This window comes from Oratosquilla oratoria, chromosome 1 (assembly GCF_046742065.1).
Source record: "Oratosquilla oratoria isolate Oo_2021 chromosome 1, ASM4674206v1, whole genome shotgun sequence".
Taxonomy (NCBI): domain Eukaryota; kingdom Metazoa; phylum Arthropoda; class Malacostraca; order Stomatopoda; family Squillidae; genus Oratosquilla; species Oratosquilla oratoria.
The window spans coordinates 114,138,209-114,163,495 of NC_134777.1; the positions used below are offsets into that span (position 1 = coordinate 114,138,209).

Sequence of the window (25,287 nt, forward strand, 5' to 3'; positions counted from 1 at the left end):
TAAATGGCCCTTAAGAAATATGCATACACGAATAATAATGTGTCCAGTGTATCAACGAGAAATAACAAAAATCAAGAACGGAATAGACAATCTCTAAAGAAAACATAAAACATATGGTTCGATTATATTGAGAGAGCTGAGAATGAATGTCTCATAGTAAGAAAAATAGAATTTAAAAATGTCTAATACAGCCGCGATAATAGTAACGAAATTAAATTGAATTGACAAATAACGTATATATATATATATATATATATATATATATATATATATATATATATATATATATAATATATATATATAATATATATATATAATATATATATATATATATATATATATATATATATATATATATATATATATATATAAAATATATATAGTACTGTCCAGAGAAGGCGAGCAAAAATGAAACGGGGAGATTGAAATAAGTATATATGAATATATATAAATATATATATATATATATATATATATATATATATATATATATATATATATATATATATATATATATATACTAAGCATCTACAATTACTACTTTTATTTCCTCGTTCAGTGTATGACGTCAGTAAACATGATTCATCCTTGTGAATAGGCTACGTCGACCAGAGAAAGTGTTCTACGATTCAAGGATACGGCAATATAAAGGAATGATGTCATCACTGCGTCATTGATGACGACATCATATACACTCGTGAGGTGACTAGTGGAAGGGAAGCAGTTGCTGTGGGAGTAGTCTTACTGAGAAGAGGTGAGAGTACGACAGAGATCACTTTGTGTGTTAGTGTGAAAACGTGCCTTAAAAAAAGTACAATTCTGCAGAAGCTTGTCACAACTAGAGAAGTGGTACTGAAACAGCTGTACAGTAGGTAAATGTTTTACAAGAAAGGTGTGACAAACTTGAATTCCCTCACTTGTGACTTGTCAACAGTAAGGGCGATTCACATATCGATAAGTATGTTTAATATTTCTTTGAATTTTAAGAGTGGAACCTTAATTTGTCATGTTCATATGCTTGCCTAAAATCATTGTGTATGGGATTATAAAATTTTATATTAGGACGAGATTAATTGAACATGTTTTCAACGGAAAACTGATATATAATATAATTATGGCAACGGAGAAAGGTTTTTGTGTGTAAGTAAAACAAATTGGTAGTAATTATGTAAAGAAAGTTGTGGGAACAACTGAGAGAAATTTGTTTTGGGAAATTGTAATGGTAGCAGTTTATTTATTTATTTATTTTTTATTCTGATAATGATGGAAATATTTTCTAATTCAGTAACCAATCAAAATCAAGGTACATCATGATGAAGTTGAGTACTGTAGTGTTATAAACTAGTTTTTATCTATAGTTTTGCCTTTTGGAGAGAAAACTGCTGATCACGAGAGGTTGTCCCAGATTTCTCTTTCAGGAAGCCTGGTAAAATTCCAGAATCATACAAACGCTGATAAACATGAAACTTACATTGTTCAAAAGCTCCTAACTTAACAATTCGATAGGGAAACAAATAGATATTTCAAATGCCAAAGAGAAGGAAGAGAAAATGTGTTTGAATCATACTGGAATAGAATTGGAGGCCCACAGCTCCTAAATGACTGGCAGCAACCACTGAATATCCAAAACATTCTTGGTATTCTTTGATCAGCCCTGTCTGCTAGTTCTCTATCCTCCCCTGCACTCCATCTCGCCACATTTTTTTTATTATTCATCCTTATAACTCCCATCATATTTCTCAAACACATTTCAAATTCTCATTTTTGCCTCCCTTACTTTTCAAGTATCTGCCCCATACAGTCTTAGACACGATGTTGTTTCAATGCCATTGCTAATGATTTCTTATATTTACAGTATTTGATCTTGGATCAGCATCATGGCTACTACAGGAGCTCCAGACCGTAACTTCTTATGGTCCGTTTTTCAAAAGTAAGTTTTGATTTAATTCATTCTTTGCTTCAGGACATACATTGTTGTCCTATTTTATGCTATAGGATAGATTTAAATGTTATAAACCCATGTGTTATCTTTTTTTGTGTGTGTATTTTATGTGTATGCAAGATCAATCAGTTCATTGCCCCTGGTTTCTCTTGTTGAAGACTTGTAGCCTCCAAGAATGTGTCAACAACCCCGACATGGGACCATAAGTCACTTAGAGAAGATATATAGTGTGTTTGTCTGGGGATTGTTAGTGAGGGGATTTGTATTGCAATATGTGAAGGGTATGTGTTGTTATTCTGACCTAGAATTGTGTTCCTGTCTTTTTTCATGTTTTGTTCTGTTGGGAGGAATTTTTATTTGTGTATGCAGTGTTTGTAAGTTGTTTGTGTTCAGTTTGTTGATTGTTGGGAACAGTTCTGTGAAGGCATATTCTAGGGAGGTTCTTGTTAACTTTGTTGTGGCAACAGATCATCCCTGATTAAAATCCCCAAATCTTTTTCCTCCTTTGCCTCTTTCTTTCTCATTTTATATCATCTGTCCTGTTTTACTTTGACCCAATGCCAAGATTTTTCATTATATTGAAATTTATCTTCCATTTCTATTCACTCAATCTTATGGTCTTTCTGTAGCAATTTACAATCCTCATCTCTATTAATTTTCTTCATGATTTAATTTTGGCATCATCAGCCAAAGTTTGCATAGGTACCTATTCCAGTCATCATATTGATATTCAATACCATACAGGTTCAGTTAGGTGCTAAAACAGAGGCCTGTGGTACCTCACCAGCTACATCTTGCCAATTCAACTTTTCATCTCCATCTATGTGTATTACCCAGTTGTATCTTACGGGAAGGGGAGTTTAGCTTGTGATGTCTTGTCTTTGTATCTCACAGTGTCTAGTTTGCTCTTAAATTCCCACGAGAGTTGGAGTAATGACTTGCAGCACAGCGATACTGAAATTATTCAGCCCTTGGTGGGATTTGAACCCGGCCATGCGAGTGTGTGTGTGTGTGTGCGTGTACATGCCTGATTATAGTATACAGGAAATGAGCAATGCTTATAGCGTCCCATCTCCTACTCTGTATGAAAGTGACAATTGCCAACAAGTCTATCGAAATTAACACCAAATGTAAGGATGGAGTCTTTATTAGCACAGCGTTTCGCTTGTTACAACTTTTTCAAGTACATAGTTACAATACAAATGACTGAGGTTAAATAAGAACTGTGGGAATGGGGGGGGAGGGAGAGAGGAAGGGAGGTAGGGGGAGGGCATCACTGAATATTAGGAAAGGTTAAGGAGAAGGTGGACCAAATGTCTGGGAACAGGAAAAGTTAAGGATAAGATGGAACAATTGGCTGGGTGAAGGACATTAGCTCACAACTGAGGAACAAAAGGAAGAAGAAAATAAGAGGGGTGGGTAAATGTCTATGGGAGGGGGGGAGGGCAACTAGTGATAGCCTAAAAAATTGTGGGCAATAGGTATTAAAGGAATTAGGTGGGGTGAGATATTGAACATGCCCCTGTTTTGTTCAATTGTGTTGGTTCCTTGTATGATGGCTGCTTCCAAACATTTTCTATGAATCTTGTTGGGTTCATGTACTAGAAGCTCAGCATTTTCCCAGTCCATCTAGTGGTTGCTACTGTTCCTCATATAGTGAGTGTCTGTGTATGTGTATATGTGTATGTAAATATATATTAACTTGAACAATCCATTCAAGATGTCTTGGAACACCAGAAAGTTGAAAGTTATAAAATCAAGGGATGTTTCTTATCATTATTGATTGGTCTTTGCAGAGTGGACAAGGATCGAAGTGGAGCAATTGAAGCTCAGGAATTGCAAGCAGCCCTGTCTAACGGGAATTGGACCAAGTTCAACCCAGAAACTATTAGGCTTATGATTGGTAAGTTTGCAGCACCTTAAGGTTTTGATTAATGATCAGTGGGTGTTCATACAAGAGATATGTAATGAATATTCTTCTGGTTTATAAACCTGTGAAGGATGTTTGAAATATACATACATACATATACCAAGGCTTTTTCCCCCTTACAAGGGGGGTAGCCAAAAAGAAAAAGGCACAAAATCATTCCCACCCATTCCATCCCTGAATACACTCCACACCCCTCCACCCTCCCTCTTATCTTAGCACCTCCTGAATGACGGGTCATCCCTGCACCTTGTCCACTGCCCTGGGTCAGAAGCAGTGTCGCAAGACACAGCACATCCACAGCAAGGCCGCTTCATTAAATCGGCGACCCGCCCTCTCCGTCCCCCCAATGCATAAAATGAGAAGACGGGGAGAAATCCCTTCGGGCTGCATCAAATTTTGCTCACACATACTACATCCCCCCGCCCATTCCACCTCATGCATGACAACATCATCCATATACAACCATTCTCCATTCACCCCTGTCTTCTGTCCTCTCCTGTCCTTCCTCAACAGACATTCCCCTCTTCCTCAAAGCCCTCTTCACCCCATCCATCCACCTCATCCTAGGACGTCCCCTCATGTTCACTCCCTCCACATCTGCCTTCCATACCTCTTTTACTAGTCTTTCTTCACTCATTCTTTCCATGTGTCCAAACCATCCTAATATTCTTTCATCAGCCCTATCTCCCAACTCCCTTTCCACCCCCATTCTTCTCCTCACCTCCTCATTTCTCACTCTATCTAGCCTAGTAACCCCCATCATACTTCTCAGACACCTCATCTCAAACACATTCAAACTCCTTCTCTCTTCCTCTCTTATGTTCCATGTTTCTGCCCCATACAGTGCTGTTGGCACAATCACTCCTTCATACAGTCTCCTCTTAGCATCCATTCCCAAATGTCTATTCCTCATTACACTCTTTAATCCACCAAGGCATTTACTCGCTTCTCTCAATCTACATTCTACCTCCACCTTCACTCCACCTTTTCCTGCCACATTTGCACCCAAGTATCTAAAACTATCCACTTCCTCCAGCCGCTCTCCCTTAATGCTCACTTCCAGTCTACTGCCACTTTCACCCCTTGTACATCTCATCACCTTACTTTTACCCACATTTATCTTTAGCTTTCTTCTATCACATACTCTCCCAAACTCTGTCACCAACTTCCTCAATCCCTCCTCCGATCCTGCCACAAGCGCAGTGTCATCAGCAAACAACAGCTGGCTCACCTTCCATAATATAATGAATATTTTTCTGGTTTATAAGTATAGACCTGTGAAGGATGTTTGAAATATACAACACTTAAGTGCTGTTGGGGAGGAGGAGGGGGGGTCCCATGGATAAGTCAAATCAACTGGTGGCAACCAGAATGAATATGAGTGATCCACACCATCAACACGTTAAGGTTACATCCTGTAACCTTAATGTGTTGATGGATGTAACACTTCACCCCATACTATTCAACATGTCATGGAAGACTGCATTATACACAATCAAGCACGCAAACAACACAACATACACTTCATAAAGGATTTGTGGGAAAACCCCATCGTGGCCGTGGCATTCCTTGGGGAGACGGGACTGGTCAGACAGACAGTCTAGGGAACAATAACAACAACAACCACATTAAGGTAGGTCAGGCTAAGATCTGATGTTTGGATGGTTAGATATAGCGAATGTATTTCTGACTCAATATTTTCAGTTTATGGTGGGTTTTCTTTGGACAAAACTTTGTAAGTCAATGATCACATGCAATATTAATGTTGTAACCATATTACAGCTGGTGTGACCATCGAGTATAGTGTTAGATGGTAGCTTTCTATATCTGGGTAATTCTGTCATTGCAGGAATGTTTGATCGCACTGGTTCTGGAACCATAAATTTTGACGAGTTTGGTGCTCTCTGGAAGTATGTGACAGATTGGCAGCAGTGTTTCCGATCCTTTGACAAAGATGGCTCAGGAAATATTAACCGTGAAGAGCTTCAAACTGCAGTCACCACATTTGGATACAGGTAAGGATCTAGGATTTATTGACCCTTGATTTATTTTTATTTATTAATTTATTTATTTTTTATTATTTTTTATTTATTTATTTTTCATTACTATTATTATTATTATTATTTATTTTTTTTTTTTCTTCTTAGTAAATGAGGGGGAGAGTGGGTAGGAAAGGAGCTGGCAGGTAGGGCACATGAAAGAGTATTGGGATAGTTAGGACACATGGAATGAATGAGTGAAGAAAGATTAGCAAAAGGTTGTGGAAAGCAGAGGTGGATGGGGTGAACTTGAGGGTATGATCAAGGATGAGGTGGATGGATGGGGTGAAAGGGGTCTTTGAGCAAGAGGGTAATGTTTGTTGAGCAAGGCAGGGGATAGGTGTGAGTGGGGAATGATTGTGTACGGATGATATTTTGATGCAGACTGAAAGGATTTTTTTGTGTTCTCTATTTTCCTCCACATGAGGGGTTGAGGAGGGAGGGTTGCTGTAAAGTCAAGTGGCTCTGCCGTGGAAGTACTGCATTGCTTCTGACCCAGACAGTGGGCAGGAGACTGGGATCATCCTTCATCCACGATGAGCTAAGATGAGAGGTAAACAGTGGGTTGTGGATGGAAGTGGAATGGGTGGAGTAGGAGTGTGTCTTGACTGGCTACCTCCCTTATAAGGGGGAAGAAGGCCTTGGTATACAGATAAAATAGAATGGGTAAGTTGGGAGGTAGTGGAATGATTGAGTATTCTAGTTAATGATTGATGATTTCATTCAGCTGAGCAGGACTTCATACTGGAAAAGTTAGGGTATATCTGTTGACCTCGTCAGAATTGTTTTTAGTAATGACAGGTAATGATAGATACGTTTATTCAGTTTAAAATAGAATTTCATGATGAAGGGGTAAATTCCAAATTTTGTGGACTGAAGCATTTCATTGATACTTTCTCTTCTTTTATTTCCAGGTTTTCTGACAACTTCTACAATGTACTAATGAAGAGATTTGACCGATCAGGGAAAGGACTCATATTCTTCGATGACTTCATTCAGTGTTGTGTAACTTTACATGTAAGTACAGATTTATTAGGTGTTGGATTTTCTATTTTTTTTATTTTTTATTTTATTTTATTTTTTTATTTATTTATTTGATTATATAAATTATTATTATTACGCCGATTATTACGCCGATTAAATGAAGCGGCCTTGCTGTGGATGTACTGTGTCTTGCGACACTGCTTCTGACCCAGGGCGGTGGGCAGGGTGCAGGGATGACCCGTCATCCAGGAGGTGCTCAGATGAGAGGAAGGGTGGGAGGGGTGTGGAGTGTATTTAGGGATGAAATGGGTGGGAGTGTTTTTATGCCTTTCCCTTTTTGGCTACCTCCCTTGAAAGGGGGAAAAAGCCTTGGTATATATATGTATGTATGTATTATTATTACAGTAAGTCTTCGTTATACGGCACATATGTGTTCCTGAAAACCTTACCTTAAATTGAAATTGCTGTATACCGACCCCATTATAACATGTAATAATAGGATATGGCAGACATACCTTCTCCCTGCTCTTTCCTCTTCAAAATATCTAGCAGATACCGTATCTGTGAATTTTTCTTACCATAAATAGAATTGAGGGTAGTAATTACCAAATACCGTAACTTTGAATTTACCAGATAAAGAATTACCGTATAAGGAGGACTCACTGTATTATTATTATTTATTTTTTATTTACTTATTTTTCTGAATTATGATGAGTGGGCCATGGTTCCTTCTGTTTATCAGTCAGTCAATCCATATATACATACGTATACCAAAGGCTTTTTTCCCCCTTACACGGGAGGTAGCCCAAAAACAAAGGCCTAGAAACCACTCCCACCCATTCCATCCCCTACATACTCCACTCCTCTCTACCCTCTTCTCTCCCTCTTATCTTGGCACCTCCTGGATGACGGGTCATCCCTGCATCTTGTCCACTGCCCCGGGTCAGAAGCAGTGTCACAAGACACAGCACATCCACAGCAAGGCCACTTCATTAAATTGGCTATCCCCCTTTCCGTCCCCTCATGCAGAAAAGGAGATGGGGAGAAATCCCTTCAGGCTGTGTCAATTTATTTCTCACACATACTCCTTCACCCCCCATCCCCCATCCACTCCCCTTCATGCATCACAGCATCATCCATACACAGCCATTCTCCACAATCCATAGTTGAATGAAATATAAGACTGTACTTATGAATGGTAGAATAACAGTTTGCCTAATCTCTTAATCTCACCAACTGCCACTGTGTGGACGTTTGGGCCCAGAACATAAACCCACTTTGGGAATTGGTGGTGTTTTATATCCTAGGGCAATTCCTGATTTGGGTTTATGTCCTTGGCCCAAACGTCTCCACAAGTGGCTGTTGACAAGTGTTGGATTAAGAGATGTTGGTATATTCACTGAATATAACAAGCACAGGCACATTAGCATGGGAAAAGAACATTATTTGGGGATTATAAGAAACTAGAGCTCTTCATTTTTTTGTAACTATTTCAGTCCAAAGAAATCTGGTTTGCTTCTTTTTTGGGACATTTACCAGAAAACTACAATCCCACAGTAGCTCTATGCCAAAATCCATAGTAACAACTTGCCCCTGAAAACCATGCTGTCACACTGAATAGGCAGAACTTGCCACTAAACAAAAGCCCTACTATACTTGGCTTTACATGTGATGTTTGCATGACCACTTTCCATAAAAGAGATAAGGTAGAGAAAGCATATTAGAAAGCAAATGTATGGTACCTAGTTGTATTTTGCGGGAGAAGAGCTATGCTCGTAGAGACCCGCAGTTGTATCTTTCCTCATCCAGCTCTTTCTTAAAGTCATGTATAGTTTTAGCACTCACTGTTTTCTCTTTCAATTTATTCCATGTTTCCTGGTGTTTGTAGTGGCATGAATGCAAAGACAGGAATTGATTGTGGAGCTTGATGGGTGGGATTTTGTCCCCGCGGAGAGTCCCTGGGAGAGGATGTCTGTCATGGATGACCACGGAGTGGGTAGAAAGATTGCAACCCATGTACAGGATGGGGCTATCTTTTACCACGCCAACATCCATGGAAATCTCCTCACCAAACAACAGTTGAAAACCATAAACATCCATTCTTTAACTGCAATAAAAAGTGATTAAGGATGGCCGAGTCAGTTTTTTATTTGTTTGGATAAATCTTCTATCAACGTACAACTGCAACCAGAAGGTTTGCTCCCATTGATGAGAAATCATGATCTATTTTGTTAATTATCATTATCTCTTTATTTATTATTGATTATTTTTTCGCATCTGACCTAGTTATGGACCAAAAGGTCTTGTGTTGGAATGCTCTTTATTTATAATTTATAATCATTTAAGAACAAGATTTAGATAACAGAAAGAAAAACTCATCATACAATGTAAACAATATGTCCCCTCGTCTACTTGTATGCACAATAGATGAAAGGAGAATATTTTTGGCCATGTCATTTCTACGTCCATTCATAACCATTCTCTATTCACTCCTTTGTTCACTCTTGCATCCCCTTCCCTCTATCCATCCATCTTATTCTTGGTCTCACCCCCCCACCCCCCAAGTCCTCTCCACCCACTTCTGGTCAACATCTCTTTATAAGTCTTTCTTCACTCATTTTTTCCGCATACCCAAACCATCTCTGCATTGTGTGATCAACCATATCTCCAGCTCTTTTCACCCGCCACTCTCTACCTCACCTCGCTATTTCTCACTATCCATATTCGTAAATCCTACCATGCTCTTCAGACTTTACATCACAAACTTGTCAGATGATATAAAACCAGTACATCTTGTCCATCTATATACCAAGGGCTTTTTCCCCTTTACAAGGGGGGTAGCCAAGTCAAAACACACATAACCACTCCCACCCATTCCACTCCCAGATAGTGTTGCTCAAAGAACACTAGAATGGTTTGGGCTTATGGAAAGAATAAGTAAAGAAAGACCTGCAGAAAGATATGAATGAAGTGAACTTGAATGAAGATCAAAAATGGAATGGATAGATGGGTGATGATTTTGGGTAAAGGGGGAATTTCTGTTAAGCAGGGAAAGGAGAGGGCAGGGGATGTGCTTGTATTGTCTTGTGTATTTCTTGTGAGCCAAGATATGCTTATGTAGTTGGCCCAGTTTGTGGTATATTGTTTGGTTTGTAAGTATAGTGCATCTAGCATGGACGTGTGAGCTGCAGTCGTGGCTCAGTATTGATTGGTGTGTTACGTGTGTGGCATGTGAGGTCTGTGTTTGTGTTTCTCAGGTATGTATGAAAAGGGAAGGATGAGGGGAGTGGAATGTAATAGGGATGGAATGTGTGGGAGTGGTTTTTATGCCTTTATTTTTGGCTACCACCCTTGTAAAGGGTATTTGTAAAGGGCCTTTGGTTTATGTATGTATCAAAAGATGAAGAGTAGATGCCTGAAGGGTAAGAATTAATTAATAGTTAGAGTAATTTGCTTATTCAAGGAGTCAGCAATTGTGAGATCAGCAATGGGGACTTGCCCAAATTAAACTTAATCACTGATGTCCCCCATGTGGTGATATACAATTCTTGTAATTTGAAAAAATAAACTCCCCTTCAGCTGAAAAAGCATAAAACCTTGGTTTAAAACACTTCAAAAGAACAAGGCATCAGTGAAAAATACATATATATACCAAAGATTTTTTCCCCCTTACATGGGGGGTAGCCAAAAAGAAAAAGGCATAGAAACCACACCCACCCATTCCATTTCCTATATATTCCACCCTCCTCCCTCCCTCTTATCTTGGCACCTCATGGATGATGGGTCATTCCTGGACCCTGTCCACTGCCCAGTGAAAACTAAAACAAAAAACCGAATTGCCCATCTGAGAAGCACCGCTGTAGACTATTAGACTGTCACACTCTGTTGTGGACAGCCTCAATGGGGAACATTAAAGAAAATCTTAGGGTTGAAGGTCTAATTCTCTTGTGACACACAGGCATGGTCCACCTTAATCCAGGATTTACTGGTTTATGTCTTGGTGGATACAGAATGGCTCAACCTCTTGAATACAACAACTCCTATATATATGTCATGAGCAGCAAGTGGGGTATACAAGAATGCCGGCATCGGCTTCCTGATTATAATTATTTTGTTGTAGCCGAGTGACCCCTATATTCCATGAACAGGCTTGATCACGTTTTCTGTGACGTTATATCTATTCGGGGTCAAAGAGGATGTGTATAACAGCAATAACTATATATTTTGTAATGTGTGTATTAAAGTATTAGGATGGTTTGGACACATGGAAAGAATGAATGAAGAAAGACTAGTAAAAGAGGTATGGAAGGCAGATGTGGAGGGAGTGAACATGAGGGGACGTCCTAGGATGAGATGGATGGATGAGGTGAAGGGGGCTTTGGGGAAGAGGGGAATGTCTGTTGAGGAAGGATGGGAGAGGACAGAAGACAGGGGTGAATGGAGAATGGTTGTATATGGATGATGTTGTGATGCATGAGGTGGTATGGGTGGGGGGATCGGGGGTGAGGTAGTATGTGTGAGCAAAATTTGACACAGCCAAAAAGGATTTCTCCCTGTCTTCTCCTTTTATTCATGGGGGGACGGAGAGGGTGGGTTCGCTGATTTAATAAAGAGACCTTGCTGTGGATGTGCTGTGCCTTGCGACACTGCTTCTGACCCAGGGCAGTGGACAAGGTGCAGGGATGACCCGTCATCCAGGAGGTGCTAAGATAAAAGGGAGGGTGGAGGGGAGTGGAATGTATTTTGGGATGGAATGGGTGGGAATGATTTTATGCCTTTTTCTTTTTGGCTACCTCCCTTGTAAGGGGGAAAAAGCCTTGGTATATTATGTATGTATGTAATGTGTGTATTGATGCATCATCGTACATCAGGCAACCTGATGTGCAAGTGAATGTTTGACTTGTAGTGAAGAGGTTAATTATAGTAAAATGTTACTGGCTTTGTTGATATACTTTAAGTATTTAGTCCGCAAAATCCAACACTTTGGATACAGTATTTTACCAAGGAAGTGGGGTCATAGAGTTGGCAAAGGAGAAATTTAAGAAGGGTAGTGATCAGTATTCTGTTTTTGAATGGAGTTCGGTCTTTAATCATAGGTTTGTTTATATACGAGGCCTTACCATCAGCATTCATTTTTGTGTCTGCACGTAGGCTTTGAGCTTGGATCATTTATGCACAAAGTGTAAGCAGAACTTCTGAGCTAACCATGGCTGATTAAGGATAGATAGGACAGAAAAATCTTGGAAGGTGTTCATTATTAAAGCATTGGGGTTAGAGGAAGTTAAGGCACACATTTCATAGTGTTTCATTTGTAGCTTGTTGATTCAGGAATTTCTTCTTCTTCGTCTGAAAGAATATTTTGAGGACTTTGGCTTGATACTCATATCAGTACAGGTTAATTTCATTCAAGCACACCAGAAAGGGAGATTGTGTGTAGTCTTAGGTGGAAACAGATTTATAGCTGGTTATAGTTAATAGAGTTTAATTTCATGTTTTCTCAACTTTCAGACATTGACTGCAGAGTTTAAACAACTTGACCAAAACCAGGATGGAGTGGTCACAATGACTTATGATCAGTTTCTGCTTGTTATGGCCAAAGTCCTCTGATTGGATTTGTATTAATTTAAGTGTTTGTTGGAGTTAAGCTTCTGTAGGTGCTATGTAGGGAACTCTTGGATTATAATACTTTAAATGAGTTGTTTGCAGATAGCTTATTATTTCTTCTATTTTGCAAGCTTGTCCGATTTCTTCTCGTAACATTACAAATAAATACTAGGTATTTTAGGAGCAAAGTTATAAGATTTACACTGCTGGGTTTCTGTAGTATGCTGTTTAAGTGAAATGGAAATCACAGATACTCCATTCTTTGAGTTTTTAGACAAGTTTCAGAAAGTGGAAGAAGTATAGATATTGAAGAACTAGGAGGTTCTTGATAGATATGCAAAATTTTTAAGAAAAGTTTGGTGATAATGTTTGGATTTGAAGTGTAGTTGACCTAAGAGTTGCTTTCAAAGTTGACGGAGATGCCTTCCAATTGTAAAGGCATCATACTGCCGCCTCCTCTGTAAGAAGGTGCAGCCACAAGAGGCTGATACCTTGTCTCAAAATAGGGGTCCAGAAAGTCACTCTATCCTCTCTATTACTTCCTACTAACCTATCTCCCTCTCTTATCTGTTTTCTCACATAAGGATGTCAGTACTCCAGTGCCTTCTGTACCACACTGCCTCCTAGCCAGTGACATAGGAACAAACTCAGCCTTATACACATCCCAAAGTCAAAAGGCATAATTCCACTCCCACCCATTCCACCCCCATTCACCATCTCTCCCTCTACCCCATCTTGACTCCTCCTGGATGACGGATCATCCCTGCATCTTGCTCATTGCCCTGGGTCAGAGGCAATGCAGCAAGACACAGCACAATCACAAAACCTGTAAATTACCCACACACATTCATCAAGTGCAACATGCTACACAGGGGTCCATCTCATGTGCCAACACAAACCAGTACACAAAGAATTGGAGCTGCAACCACTATACATGAACATACACTCCTAAACACATTGACGCACAAATGCGCGCTAAGCATACAGTGAGTCCTCCTCATACGGTAATTCTTTATCCGGTAAATTCACAGTTATGGTATTTGGTAATTACTACCCTTGATTCTATTTACGGTAAGAAAAATTCACAGATATGGTATCCGCTAGATATTTTGAAGAGGAAAGAGCAGGTAGAAGGTGTCTGCCATATCCTATTATTACATGTTATAATGGGTTCGGTATATGGTAATTTCAATTTGTGGTAAGGTTTTCAGGAACACATATGTACTGTATAATGAGGACTTACTGTACTATATATAAACATCAGCAATATCTCAAACAAACATATGGAGCTGCTTTGATTTCTACATAAACACCATGCTTATGGCACTAGTATAGGACACAATATTAACACCATAATCTACATTAGTCACATTTACTGATTATACAATACACTCAACCCTCGATTTAGCGGAGCTTGTATTTATGGACTTTCGATTTAGTGGACAAAAAAGGCGTGTCCGGTAGTAACAGTGAAATTCCAGACGGAGTCCGTAAAATGAAAATTTGTCCGATAGATGTCCGGTAGTAACGGTCAAATAGTGTCGGACAAAGTCCATAAAATGAAAATTTGTCCGATAGGTGTCCAGTAGTAATGTATATGCACGCCGAAACCTAACGGCGTGGTTCAATTTCTTCTTTATATATAATGTACATCATTATACATATGCACTGTAGCTTTTTATTACATATCTAATACGTATGTGCACGCCGAAACCTAATGGACAATTTTCTACGTAACGGACTTGTGTCTGGTATCCAGTATTGGTAACAGACGGACTCGATTTTCAAATAACGGACTAGGGTCTGCACGCATTTGTCCGTTAAATTGAGGGTTAAGTTATTTAGAGAAGACAGCACACAATAGAAAGGTGGATTTGTAACATTAGTACAACAAAGCAAAAACAATCTAAACACATATAAAGAAAAGTTTGTAAAACTTTACGAATACAGGAGGTCCTTTAGTTGTAATGAAGTTCTTTTTCTACATAACATTGTAAATTGATTTTTGGTGTATGTTGGAATCTGTCTAAGGAAGCACCTGCCATGGTGATTGTTTTCCTTTTCTTTGCACTGCTATCAGAAAAGACTGCCTTACACTTGGGAGCCATAATGAAGGGCAAAAAGCTCCCAAAAATGCAACACAAACAAGAGAGCAAATTTTAATTATTAATACAAAATGGCACTTTCTCAGTTTATTGTCTCATAATGATATATTAGTCCTCAGTGCTCACCTACTAGTTCTTTATATATATATATATATATATATATATATATATATATATATATATATATATATATATATGCAATGAAAACACTAAGAACGTGTGCTCCCAAATGTATGAGAAATCACCGGGAAAAAATAAACTAACAAAGCAGAGCGCTTTTGTATAATTACATCTTCAGTGCTAATACAAAAAAGGAATTATAAAAGGAAAAAACAAGGTACAGAATATATGACTGAGTGAGACATGGTGAAGAAGGAATTTGGAGAGGTAGTGGAAGAAGTACACGTGACTTTTACTGCCGTCTTAGTAACCAACAAGTATGGGACAATTGCTTACAACTGGTACATTACAATTTAAACAATTTTGAAATTTCTTGGCAAACATAACTGTCTAATTTATACAAACCTTGATGGAGATTAATATTTATTCCTTAAAAACAAAACAAAACAAAGAAAAAAAAGTTGGATAATACTCAAATGTCTACTACAACCTTCCATGTGCACCACATAAAACTTCTAGGCTACCAGAAGAGACTGGATGACCTCACTGTGGGCAAATGCCCATGATGTAACACTTCACCCCATACTGTTCAACACATCATGGAAGACTGCATTATACACAATCATGCACACAAACAACACAACATATGCTCCATAAAGGATTTATGGGAAAACCCTGTTTTGGCCATGGCATTCCTTGGGGAGATGGGACTGTTTGGACAGACAATCTAGGGAACAGTATTAACAATAACAACCACATAAAAACAAACAATGCAAAAACGCACTTGGATCACAAAGCAAGCACTAAAAGTCTGATCACCAAACCTCTCCACACTTTAGCCCCACAGAAGAATATCTCGTGAGAGAAGCAAGAACTACACCATCTTAGTCGTGTTCAGGTCCCCATCCAACACTAATATGATACCAGTTTGCTTATTATTATTTGCTTGATTCTTATTTATTATTAGTTATTTGTCAATTTATTATTATTTACTATTTACCTGTTTGTTTATTATTTAACTACACCTATGCATTAATATATGTATTTTATTTGTTATTTACATTACATACATATACATTTGTTCTAAGAATAACAAGTTATATTTAAGAAAGTTTCAGTCTTTTTAGAGAGTTTACATATCTACAGGTTGGTAAATTATTCACGAATTTCTACTTTACTAAGGTGACTGTGTTCACTCAAAATGGTAAAAGGAACTATAGCATCAGGCCTGCAACAAAACCTGAGGATTTTGATACCCCTCTCTCTCTTCCCCTCTCTCTCTCTCTCTCTCTCTCTCTCTCTCTCTCTCTCTCTCTCTCTCTCTCTCTCCTCCCCCTCTCTCTTTCTCCTCCCCCTTCTCTCTTTCTCCTCCCCCCTCTCTTTCTCTTCCCCTCTCTCTCTCTCTCTCTCTCTCTCTCTCTCTCTCTCTCTCTCTCTCTCTCTCTCTCTCTCTCTCTCTCTCTCTCTCTCTCTTTCCATCTCTCTCGCTCTCTCTCTCTTTCCATCTCTCTTCCCTCCTCTCTCTCTCTCTCTCTCTCTCTCTCTCTCTCTCTCTCTCTCTCTCTCTCTCTCACTCTCTCACTCTCTCTCCGACCTCTCCCCCTACTCTTCCCTCTCCTCTCTTCCCCTCTCTCTCTCTCCTCTCTCTCTCTCTCTCTCATATATATATATATATATATATATATATATATATATATATATATATATATATATATATATATAATATATATATATAGATAAATGAATAAATAGATATGGGTAGGGGTGAGGAGCCCATGCAAGGAGGTGCATAAATGCAACTGAAGCTCTCTTTGCCCTATGCACTTGGGCTGTTTTGGCCGGTAACTGTCTCCGCTTAGAATCAGGGAATAGTGTGAGATTTGAACTCAAACTATGCAAATGTGTGTGTGTGTATGTATGTATGTATGTATATAGATATAATCCCCAAAGGAACATGACCTAAATGCAACAAACTAAACAATACATTCTGTTATACAGTGAAACTCGTTTGCTGAAGCTAAGTACCTCTTACAATCAGACATGTTGTTAGACTACCCAATTTATTCAATGCTCCTTAATAACTATTTCCTCTCGCCTAACCCCTCTCTCATCTCTCCACAACTTCCTACAGAAAACGGGACTATTAACAAAATTATGAATACCCGTAACTAATTAAACCAACAAATGAAAACTTCTCCTCAATGGTACGGGATTTTCCGTTTGATAGAAGCACGTGTAAATTACAATCCGTACCTCTCTTTCTATTGCGTCTTTCCACAATTGTAATAAACAAATTTTGTTGAAGGTGATGCAGTTTTCTGCATTAATAATTTTCATGTGGATACTTTCTAAAGATCTCCCTAATCGCCGTGTTTGTGAGATCTTTAGAAAGTATCTGCAAGAAAATAATTAATGCAGAAAAACAGCATCACCTTCAACAAATTTTGTTTATTAGAAGACTTACTGCTTGTATATACTTTAAATAATTGTAATAGTAGTGTACAGGGAAGGAACAACACTTGTGGAGTTCTGTCTCCCATGCTTCAGTTGATCAAACCTAGCCTCAAATTCATGTACATTTCCCCCCCGTACATTTTCATACTTAGGTTTGAATTCATATATTATAAATTCAAATGTAAATATGATAATGTGTGTGTGTATGTGTGAATGAGTGTGTGTGTGTGTGTATGTGTGTGTGTGATTCACCATGGTCGTGGATCATGTGTTGGACTCATGATTGACAGCTATTTCCCTCCTGGGAGAGAGCTCAGAGTTCATATATGACCGATCTATGGGTGTGACCTTACATGCACCCACACCCCAACTCCATGCCCACGAGAGTTGGAGTAATGACTCGCAGCGATGTGATACTAAAATTATTTCAGCCATGGGCGGGATTCGAAGCTTGATTGCCGTAGTGGCGGCTGGGAACTCTAACCACCAAATACATTGAGTGTGTGTGTTTGTGTATGTGTATGTGCATGTGCGTGGGTATTTAATGTGTGATATGTATGATGTGAAGTAAAACTTTACTTTCGCTTCTTCATTCATGGATTGTAGTTGTGGGCCCTGATGGTATATTATTTATCCATGGGTGGATCATTAAAGATGTTTCTCAGTTCCTGCTTGCTTTTTTTAAGGTAGTACGAGTCTTCTTTATATTATAAGAGCATAACCCATTAAATTTGTACTAGGAACAATAAACCTGTGATAACTGAATTCGTTTGTTCTTTTCATAACTGCTTTCTTCATGTTTGTGTTGACAGAGACGTATGTGTGATTAAGGATAACTCTTTATCCATGATGAGGTAAAATGGGAGGGATGATAAATTATAATAAATAAATTATAGTAAATAAATTGGCCATTGGTTAGATAAAGAAAATGGCTGTAGGATAAGAGTGTGCTTTGACTTGGCCACCCTTCTCATAAGTGGGAAAAGGCTTTTTTACCGGTATACGTGTCTGTAAATTAAACTAATGACTCGCTTTTGGAGAAGTATAGGCGAAAGTAAAAAGATCTGTATATTTTGATCACTATCTGTGATCTTTTTACTTTTGCCTATTGTTCTCCGAAAGTGGGTCATTAGTATAATTTTACCAATGTGCTACGACATAACTTTGTTGTGTGTGTATATGTACTGACTTTGTTTACAAATATGTGAAAGTTGGCTTGTACTACAAGGCAAAGGATTATGGTCAATGATGGAATTTGGTTGATTTGTTTTTTGGCATATCAGTTTTGCATGCGGGTATTGTGTAAACGCATTGGTGAACAGACTTCTTGTTATTTGTTTGTAGAGAATGTGTATCTTCAAGTTGTGCTTTTTTTATTTTTGTTTACAGACATTGACCGCAGCTTTCAGTCAACATGACACAGATCGGGATGGTATCATCACAATCGGCTATGAACAATTTCTTCACATGGTATTTAGTCTTAGAAATTAAAAACAACTTTTTATAATTTAAGTTGTTATAAAGAGGTCTTTGTTAACCTGCATTATAATTTTAAGAATTTCTCATCTAGTATTAAATGCTTAAGGATTCCCCACAAGTAAAAAACTAGGCATATCTAGGTTCTTGCATTTATGTAATTAAATACAATACACATATGAAAAGTTAGTTCCTGTTATACCATTATAGCTGACAATACAAGATGTTAACTGCAATTGTGCTTTAGTTAAGATTTTGCAGCAAAGGTTAGAGCTAAAAGATAAGATTGTTCTTGAACAGCTAATTAGGTATTTCTTAGGCAAACCTTATGGAAGAAGTGGTTTATTAAATTTTGTTGCCTTTGAATATCTATTAGAAGTATTGATAGGCTGAATGAAAAATGAACAAGATTTTAACCACTTCTTGCACTAATATGCAGGTCATTGATTGCCTGAAGTATCACACAAGTTAATGCATGTCAGTTGAATATTGTTTGTGAGCTAAATATACTAAAGGTAACTGAGTCACGTGTCCTTGGTAATCATGGAGCTGAAGAAAATTGATAAATTACGTGGCTTTTTGGTACTCGATAGCCAAAGCAGTGTAGGTGAGCAAGTTTATATGTTGATGGACAAGATGTTCTTTTGCTGTTATTCTCTTAGTTTCTCCCCCTACCTTAGTTAAAGCCTCCCTGTCCGCCTCTACACTCGCCAATTCATTGAAATACTCTGCCTATCGCTCTCTCACAGCTTTGTTTTCAATTAGCAACTGTCTGCTCCTTTTATCCTCTCCTCACCTAACTCTTTACTTTATAAAGTTACAAAAATACAATGGTGTTGGAGGAAATAATGAATTTTGATGTATGTAGAATGTTTTAAAATTTTACAGTGGAATCCTATTAAGCTAAGTACCTGCTCGTTTTAGGTGGGTTTGTATGCGTGTACACGTGAAAGGACAGTGTCAGTGTAGCTCAATGAATGAATCTGTGCCGTTAGTGTAAGGATGTATTAAACCTGCTTTGCCAAGATGACAATGGGGTTCAGTGGCTGACCCATAATATTTAACTATATCACATGTTTCATTTATATGTAAGGTATCAGAAAAAAAAAGATGAATGTGTTTCTCAGTTAACAGCATGGTTAATTAATATTAAATAAAAATCTAGTTTGAAATAAGTGTCTGTGACAAATACAAGCATATATATGCAGCCTTACTCATCCCCTTTTATCACTTTTATATTGTAAATAAAAAGAAAAAGGAAATTAATGTTTCCTTTGGATACCTGTCTGAGGTTGTGGTTTGTGTACTTTGCATACTGGATACTTAGCCAGGTACAGTCTGTGTTATTATTGTTTGTAAATCACTTGTAAGTTGATATTCCATTGCTTCAGAGCACAATTTACAGTTGAAAAATAGGTCAGCTGTTTGCAGATTTAGTCTGTAGCTGCAAGACTTCAGATTGTCTCAGTTTATGTTGGGTCTTTTCCATGTATTTTCATCTGATCTGCAATAAAAGAATCTGTAGAATTACTATCAACAGTTTATCATTAATCAGTCATTCAGAGACAATTGCTAATCAAAGGCCTCGTCCAACCTCTTCCATGAGCAAAGGTATTCTGTACCTGTTATGAATCTTTTTTCAAGACCCTGCAGCTTTTCATATCAACTCCCTGCTAACAAATGGATAACAGGATCTTTAGGCAAGACTTTGGAACAGGACACATACATATATGTATACCAAATGCTTTTCTCCCCCTTATATAAGGGAGGTAACCAAAAAAACTCCACTCGTTATTGCTCTCCATCTTGACATCTTTTACTAATGTCCTCATGTATCTTCTTCAAAAAAATCTTTCATCCATTCTAGTAGTTTGCCTCTCATTCTTCCATGTGCTCCAATTTCTACACGAGTTGACTGTGAGGTACATATATATACCAAAGGCTTTTTTCCCCCTTATAAGGGAGGTAGCCAAAAAAACAAAGGCATAAAAACCACTCCCACCCATTCCATCCCTATCACACTCCACTCCCCTCCACCCTCTTCCTTCCCTCTCATCTTGGCATATAGAAGAGGAGAACCATTTGCTGCCTCACCACCTCCAAGTGGTGCTCCTTGGGACCTGTTCTCATCAGGGAGTTACAAAGATTGAGGCAGTGAGCGAGACTGACAGTATATTCAGCCACCATCAATCTTCTCTCCCAGTAGATAATGATAACTTTGTTCTTCCAACCAACAACTGTAAATCCTCCAGCAAATGGTGTGTGTTGGTAGGGGCAGATTATGATTTCTGGAAGTTCTTAGTCACAGCCCACATGGCAGGTAGTATATACACTGGTCGTTCTATAGAAGGATTAAGGAACAGCACAGCTCGACAGCAGCCTACATGACTGAGCAGCCCTATTCAGCATCCACTCTCCTCATCCCACATGGGGAAGGGACTAGAAAAAGTGCCATAAAACATACATACATACAGTACTACCTCTCATGAACGGACTAAAAGGGGGGTAACAGTGTCCGTTAATGTGAATAATCCATTGATTTGGAGTGGTTTTTGGGTGGCATAGTGATTGCACACACTAAACAACAGCACCAAAAATGACAAAAACACTGCAAACACACCTAATTAATCCCCCGTAATGAGAGGTCTCACTGTACACCAAAGACTTTTCCCCCTTACACGGGAGGTAGCCAAAAGAAAAAGGCATAGAAACCACTCCCACTCATTCCATCCTCTACATGCTCCACTTCCCTCCACCCTCTTCCCTCCCTCTTATCTTCCAGCCTGCTGCCGCTCTCTCCCCTTGTACATCTCATCACCTTACTTTTACCTACATAAAACATAGCCTTCCTAAACCCAACCTGGCTAGGGAGCCGCCCCCAGCAGATCACCCATAGAATGGCATGAATAATAACAACCAAGTGACAATAATGAGGAAGGAGCAACAGCCATCCCAAGACAAAAATTCATCTATTGCACTCCTCCCCCAGTCCTGGGAACAATCTACAGCAGTGGTTCTCAAACTTTTCCATCTAACGGAACCCTTTCACATTTGATGGTACAGTGAATCCTCCTTATAAGGTAATTCTTTATCCAGTAAATTCATAGTTACGGTATTTGATAATTACTACCCTCTATTCTATTTACAGTAAGAAAAATTCACAGATACGGTATCCGCTAGATGTTTTGAAGAGGAAAGAGCGGGGAGAAGGTACGTCTGCCATATCCTATTATTACATGATATAATGGGTTCGGTAGACAGTAATTTCAATTTGCAATAAGGTTTTCAGAAATGCATATGTACTGTATAACGAGGACTTACTGTACTTAGCGGAACCCCCAATGAAAAAGATTTTGACAGACTTAAAAAGATTTAAGACTAACCATCACCAACACATACAGTATATAGTCGTACACTCGTACAGTGTCTCTTCCTCTCTCACTCCTCAAATACAAAAGATTTCATCACTTTTATATTTCATTTTATTCATTCCTGTTCAGATAAATAATTATAATTGTTTGCCACGGAACCCTTGAAAGGTCTTCACGGAACCTGGGGGTTCCGTGGAACACAGTTTGAGAACCACTGATCTACAGATCAGGTGAGGAGCCTACACCCAGAGGTGCGTAGCTGCGGCTGAAGCCAGTACCTTTGTGCTATGTGCATGGACTATTGGGGTAGGTAGCAGTTACTCCTGGGAGTTAGAGAAGTGTGTGGGATTTGAATGCACAACTGAGTGAGAAACCAGCATGCTTCCTATCATGCCACCAGTGCACTGGTACATTGGTAATAACCAGGGCTATTGCCCACTCTCTCCACAGAGGGTAATGATTGCCACTGTCAGTGGGCAGTGGACAAGATGCAGGGATGACCTGTCATCCAGGAGGTGCCAAGATAAGAGGGAGGGAAGAGGGTAGAGGGGAGTGGAGTATGTAGGGGATGGAATGGGTGGGATTGGTTTCTATGCCTTTTTCTTTTGGCTACCTCCCATGTAAGGGGGGGAAAAAGCCTTTGGTATATGTATGCCACTGTCAGTGTTATTAACAGACCTGAGCATCCTAGTCAATAAAGACCACCATTGTCCCATCATGAGAGATTGCATTCCTGAGCTTACCCATCCCTACTAAGCCACCAAACTGACCCATACCAAGAGGACATAGACCTAGACTTGGACTACCCACATGAAAGTAAATGATGGATTTGAAAGGAAATGTGGAACTACTGAAAATATGTGGCCCAAGGGAACCCAAGCAATAGAACGAACCAAGAGCTCTGTATGAGAAAGTCAAAGCCTTAACCCTGATACACACTCCAGTTCAAGTGTCACAACATAAAACATTCAACACTAATATAGGAGTAGTCCACATTCCACCATAGCACGCATAAGAAATAATGGCAGGAATAGAAAAAAAATATATATATACTGGGTTAAGTAAACCATGAATAATACAAAGGTCAATATCCTCACAGTAAGAGTGACCTTCAGTCATCCACACCTTCCAGTATTCATGACTGTAGGTTACTAAAGATATTAAGTAGGGAGGTACTACCCATGCTCCAACTGCCAGTGCTTTGGACATTAGATGACAATGTCACCCACCTAGGTGTACATGTACATTGCTCGGTCCCTGAAAATGGCACCCCATACCCAATTCCACCCAAATATATAAACTGGAACCAAGATCTCCCTGCATCATTCTCAAACTACACAGGTTACTGATATGAATAAGAACACTGTCTTAGAGACTCTGAATGCCGTTTCTGAGAAGACTGAAGACAAGTACAATCCAGGATGACCATACTAAGAATCACACATATAAAAGTATTACAGTTCAGACTAAGAATCACAAGAAGTTAAGAAGAAACTAGATGCAAAGATGGGTTACTACGAGCATAGCTCCCCTTCCCGTATAATACAGCTAGGTAAATACATATGTGAAAGCATTACAGTTTATTTGATGAACCCCCCCTTCCCCTTCAACAGTTCCACCCAAACAACCACACCAAGACCTTTAATCAACTCGATACCTACAATTGTCCAACTTCAAGAAAAGACTGCAAAAATGTCCTACACAAATCCTGCTGTTCTGGCAACCAGTTCATCTGTGTCACAAATGTGCCAGGTGAACTGTAGTCTGACTAAGAGAAAGTTTAGGTCGAGGGTCAATCGTGAATGTTGCATGCTCCTGGGCATGAACAAGACCAGCACCACACCCCTGAGACTTGAGAGTGATGTTAAGGTGGAGTGGACGTAGATGTTGGAGGAGTTGATATCAGTGATGCGGAAGTAGGAGCAACATCCCAAAAAATTCCAATGTCAATGCAACCTAAGCGGCCAAGGAAAAGGCTGGGATGGTTAGTTGATTGTAAAGTGGACAGAGATGGCAGTATTAGCAACCATAACTTTATAAAATCACAAATTACATCCGGAGTAAATATGGTTCTTGCTCCTGTATTGAGGGATTTTTCTGTGGGACTGATATTAGGGAAGTAGTGGAGTATTGTTTGGTGAATCTGAAAGAGTTTGTATTGGGGGTATGGGAATGAAGGTACTTTTGTGTTGATGTATTTTATGGTACTGGTGGTAGGTTGTATGTTTTTTGAAGAAAAAAAAAATATATATATACCTTTAACCTTGCTGTTGCTATTCTTCTTGGTATTTAGTCTGCCTTTATTTTAGCTATTACTAGATTATGGTCTGAGCCATAGTCTGTTCCTCTGTTCGTGTTCACGTGACTCGTTATGCATTTAATTTGGTTAGAAGTCAGACCATCTGGTAATGTCCAGGTTTCCTTGTGAATGTCTTTGTGTGGAAATATCATTCCTCCAACAACTTGATAGTTGCAAAAATCTGAAGATACCATTCTCATTTGTTGGATGATGGAGACCCTACCAATTGCCGGTGCAAACAAGTTTGTTTCTTTCCCCAGCATTAAGATCTTGTAAAACAATACTGATGTCATGCTCTTGGCACTTATTATACACCTGGAGTGCATTGTCAAAATGAATCCTTTCCTTCATTGGTTGCTTCTTCTATACATACATACATATTCCATAGGTTTTTTTCCCCTTATAAGGGAGAAAAAAAAAAGGCATAAAAACCACTCACCAAATCCATCCCTACCAGACTGCACTCCCCTCCACCCTCTTCCCTCCCTCTTATCTAGACACCTGCATGATGTTGATGGATTCTATTGGTGTATATACATTAATCACACATTAAACCATTTAGCTTTTCAGTCTCATTTTAGCAATTCTTCCATTTACCGGTTTAGCATTTAATTTGCACCCCCAAGTTGATATCATCCAAGTGATTTTCAACCCCCCAGTCATTTTTATACATTTAATTAGCACTCCCCTTGAATTATTTGCAATCCTAACTTAAACCTAACCCAGCCTAATATAAACTAACTTAATAATAAGGTGAGCGTGGCCTGCAATATATGGGTGTAGGCATCGTAACAAAAGAGTATTTATTTTTCATTTATTCATTTGTTTATTTTGTACAGATTAAATGGCGTTCCTCCAGTTTTATAACATTGAAGATCCAAGCAAACCCCTCAAAATCATTACCTGTGTAAGAATGAACATCAAACAATAAACTTTACATAATTAGTATAAATCCATTGTTAA

General features: G+C 38.8%; 1 protein-coding gene across 4 annotated transcripts; it reads left to right on the forward strand.

Annotated features, from left to right (window-relative positions):
* The first annotated feature begins 692 nt into the window (after positions 1 to 692).
* Alg-2 (Apoptosis-linked gene-2) lies at positions 693 to 20,185 on the forward strand. 4 transcript variants are annotated; one of them, XM_076184112.1, is made up of 6 exons: positions 693 to 754; positions 1,856 to 1,930; positions 3,739 to 3,845; positions 5,722 to 5,887; positions 6,826 to 6,928; positions 18,568 to 20,185. In XM_076184112.1, exons 2-6 carry the CDS (start codon positions 1,878 to 1,880, stop codon positions 18,667 to 18,669), a joined length of 531 nt encoding a protein of 176 aa, XP_076040227.1. In that variant the 5' UTR covers positions 693 to 754; positions 1,856 to 1,877; the 3' UTR covers positions 18,670 to 20,185. The 4 variants fall into 4 exon arrangements, with proteins under 4 accessions (XP_076040227.1, XP_076040209.1, XP_076040235.1 ...); XM_076184094.1 differs by having other exon boundaries at positions 711 to 872; XM_076184120.1 differs by lacking the exon at positions 18,568 to 20,185 and adding an exon at positions 12,404 to 13,794 and having other exon boundaries at positions 711 to 872.
* The last annotated feature ends 5,102 nt before the right edge of the window (positions 20,186 to 25,287 follow it).

What these genes read in the sequence shown, in the direction of transcription:
- Alg-2 (XM_076184112.1), top strand. Translation starts at nt 1,878, where the DNA reads ATGGCTACTACAGGAGCTCCAGACCGTAACTTCTTATGGTCCGTTTTT. An exon ending in GTCACCACATTTGGATACAG is followed by an intron (nt 5,888 to 6,825) that starts GTAAGGATCTAG and finishes TTTTATTTCCAG; the next exon opens with GTTTTCTGACAACTTCTACA. An exon ending in AGTGTTGTGTAACTTTACAT is followed by an intron (nt 6,929 to 18,567) that starts GTAAGTACAGAT and finishes TTTTGTTTACAG; the next exon opens with ACATTGACCGCAGCTTTCAG.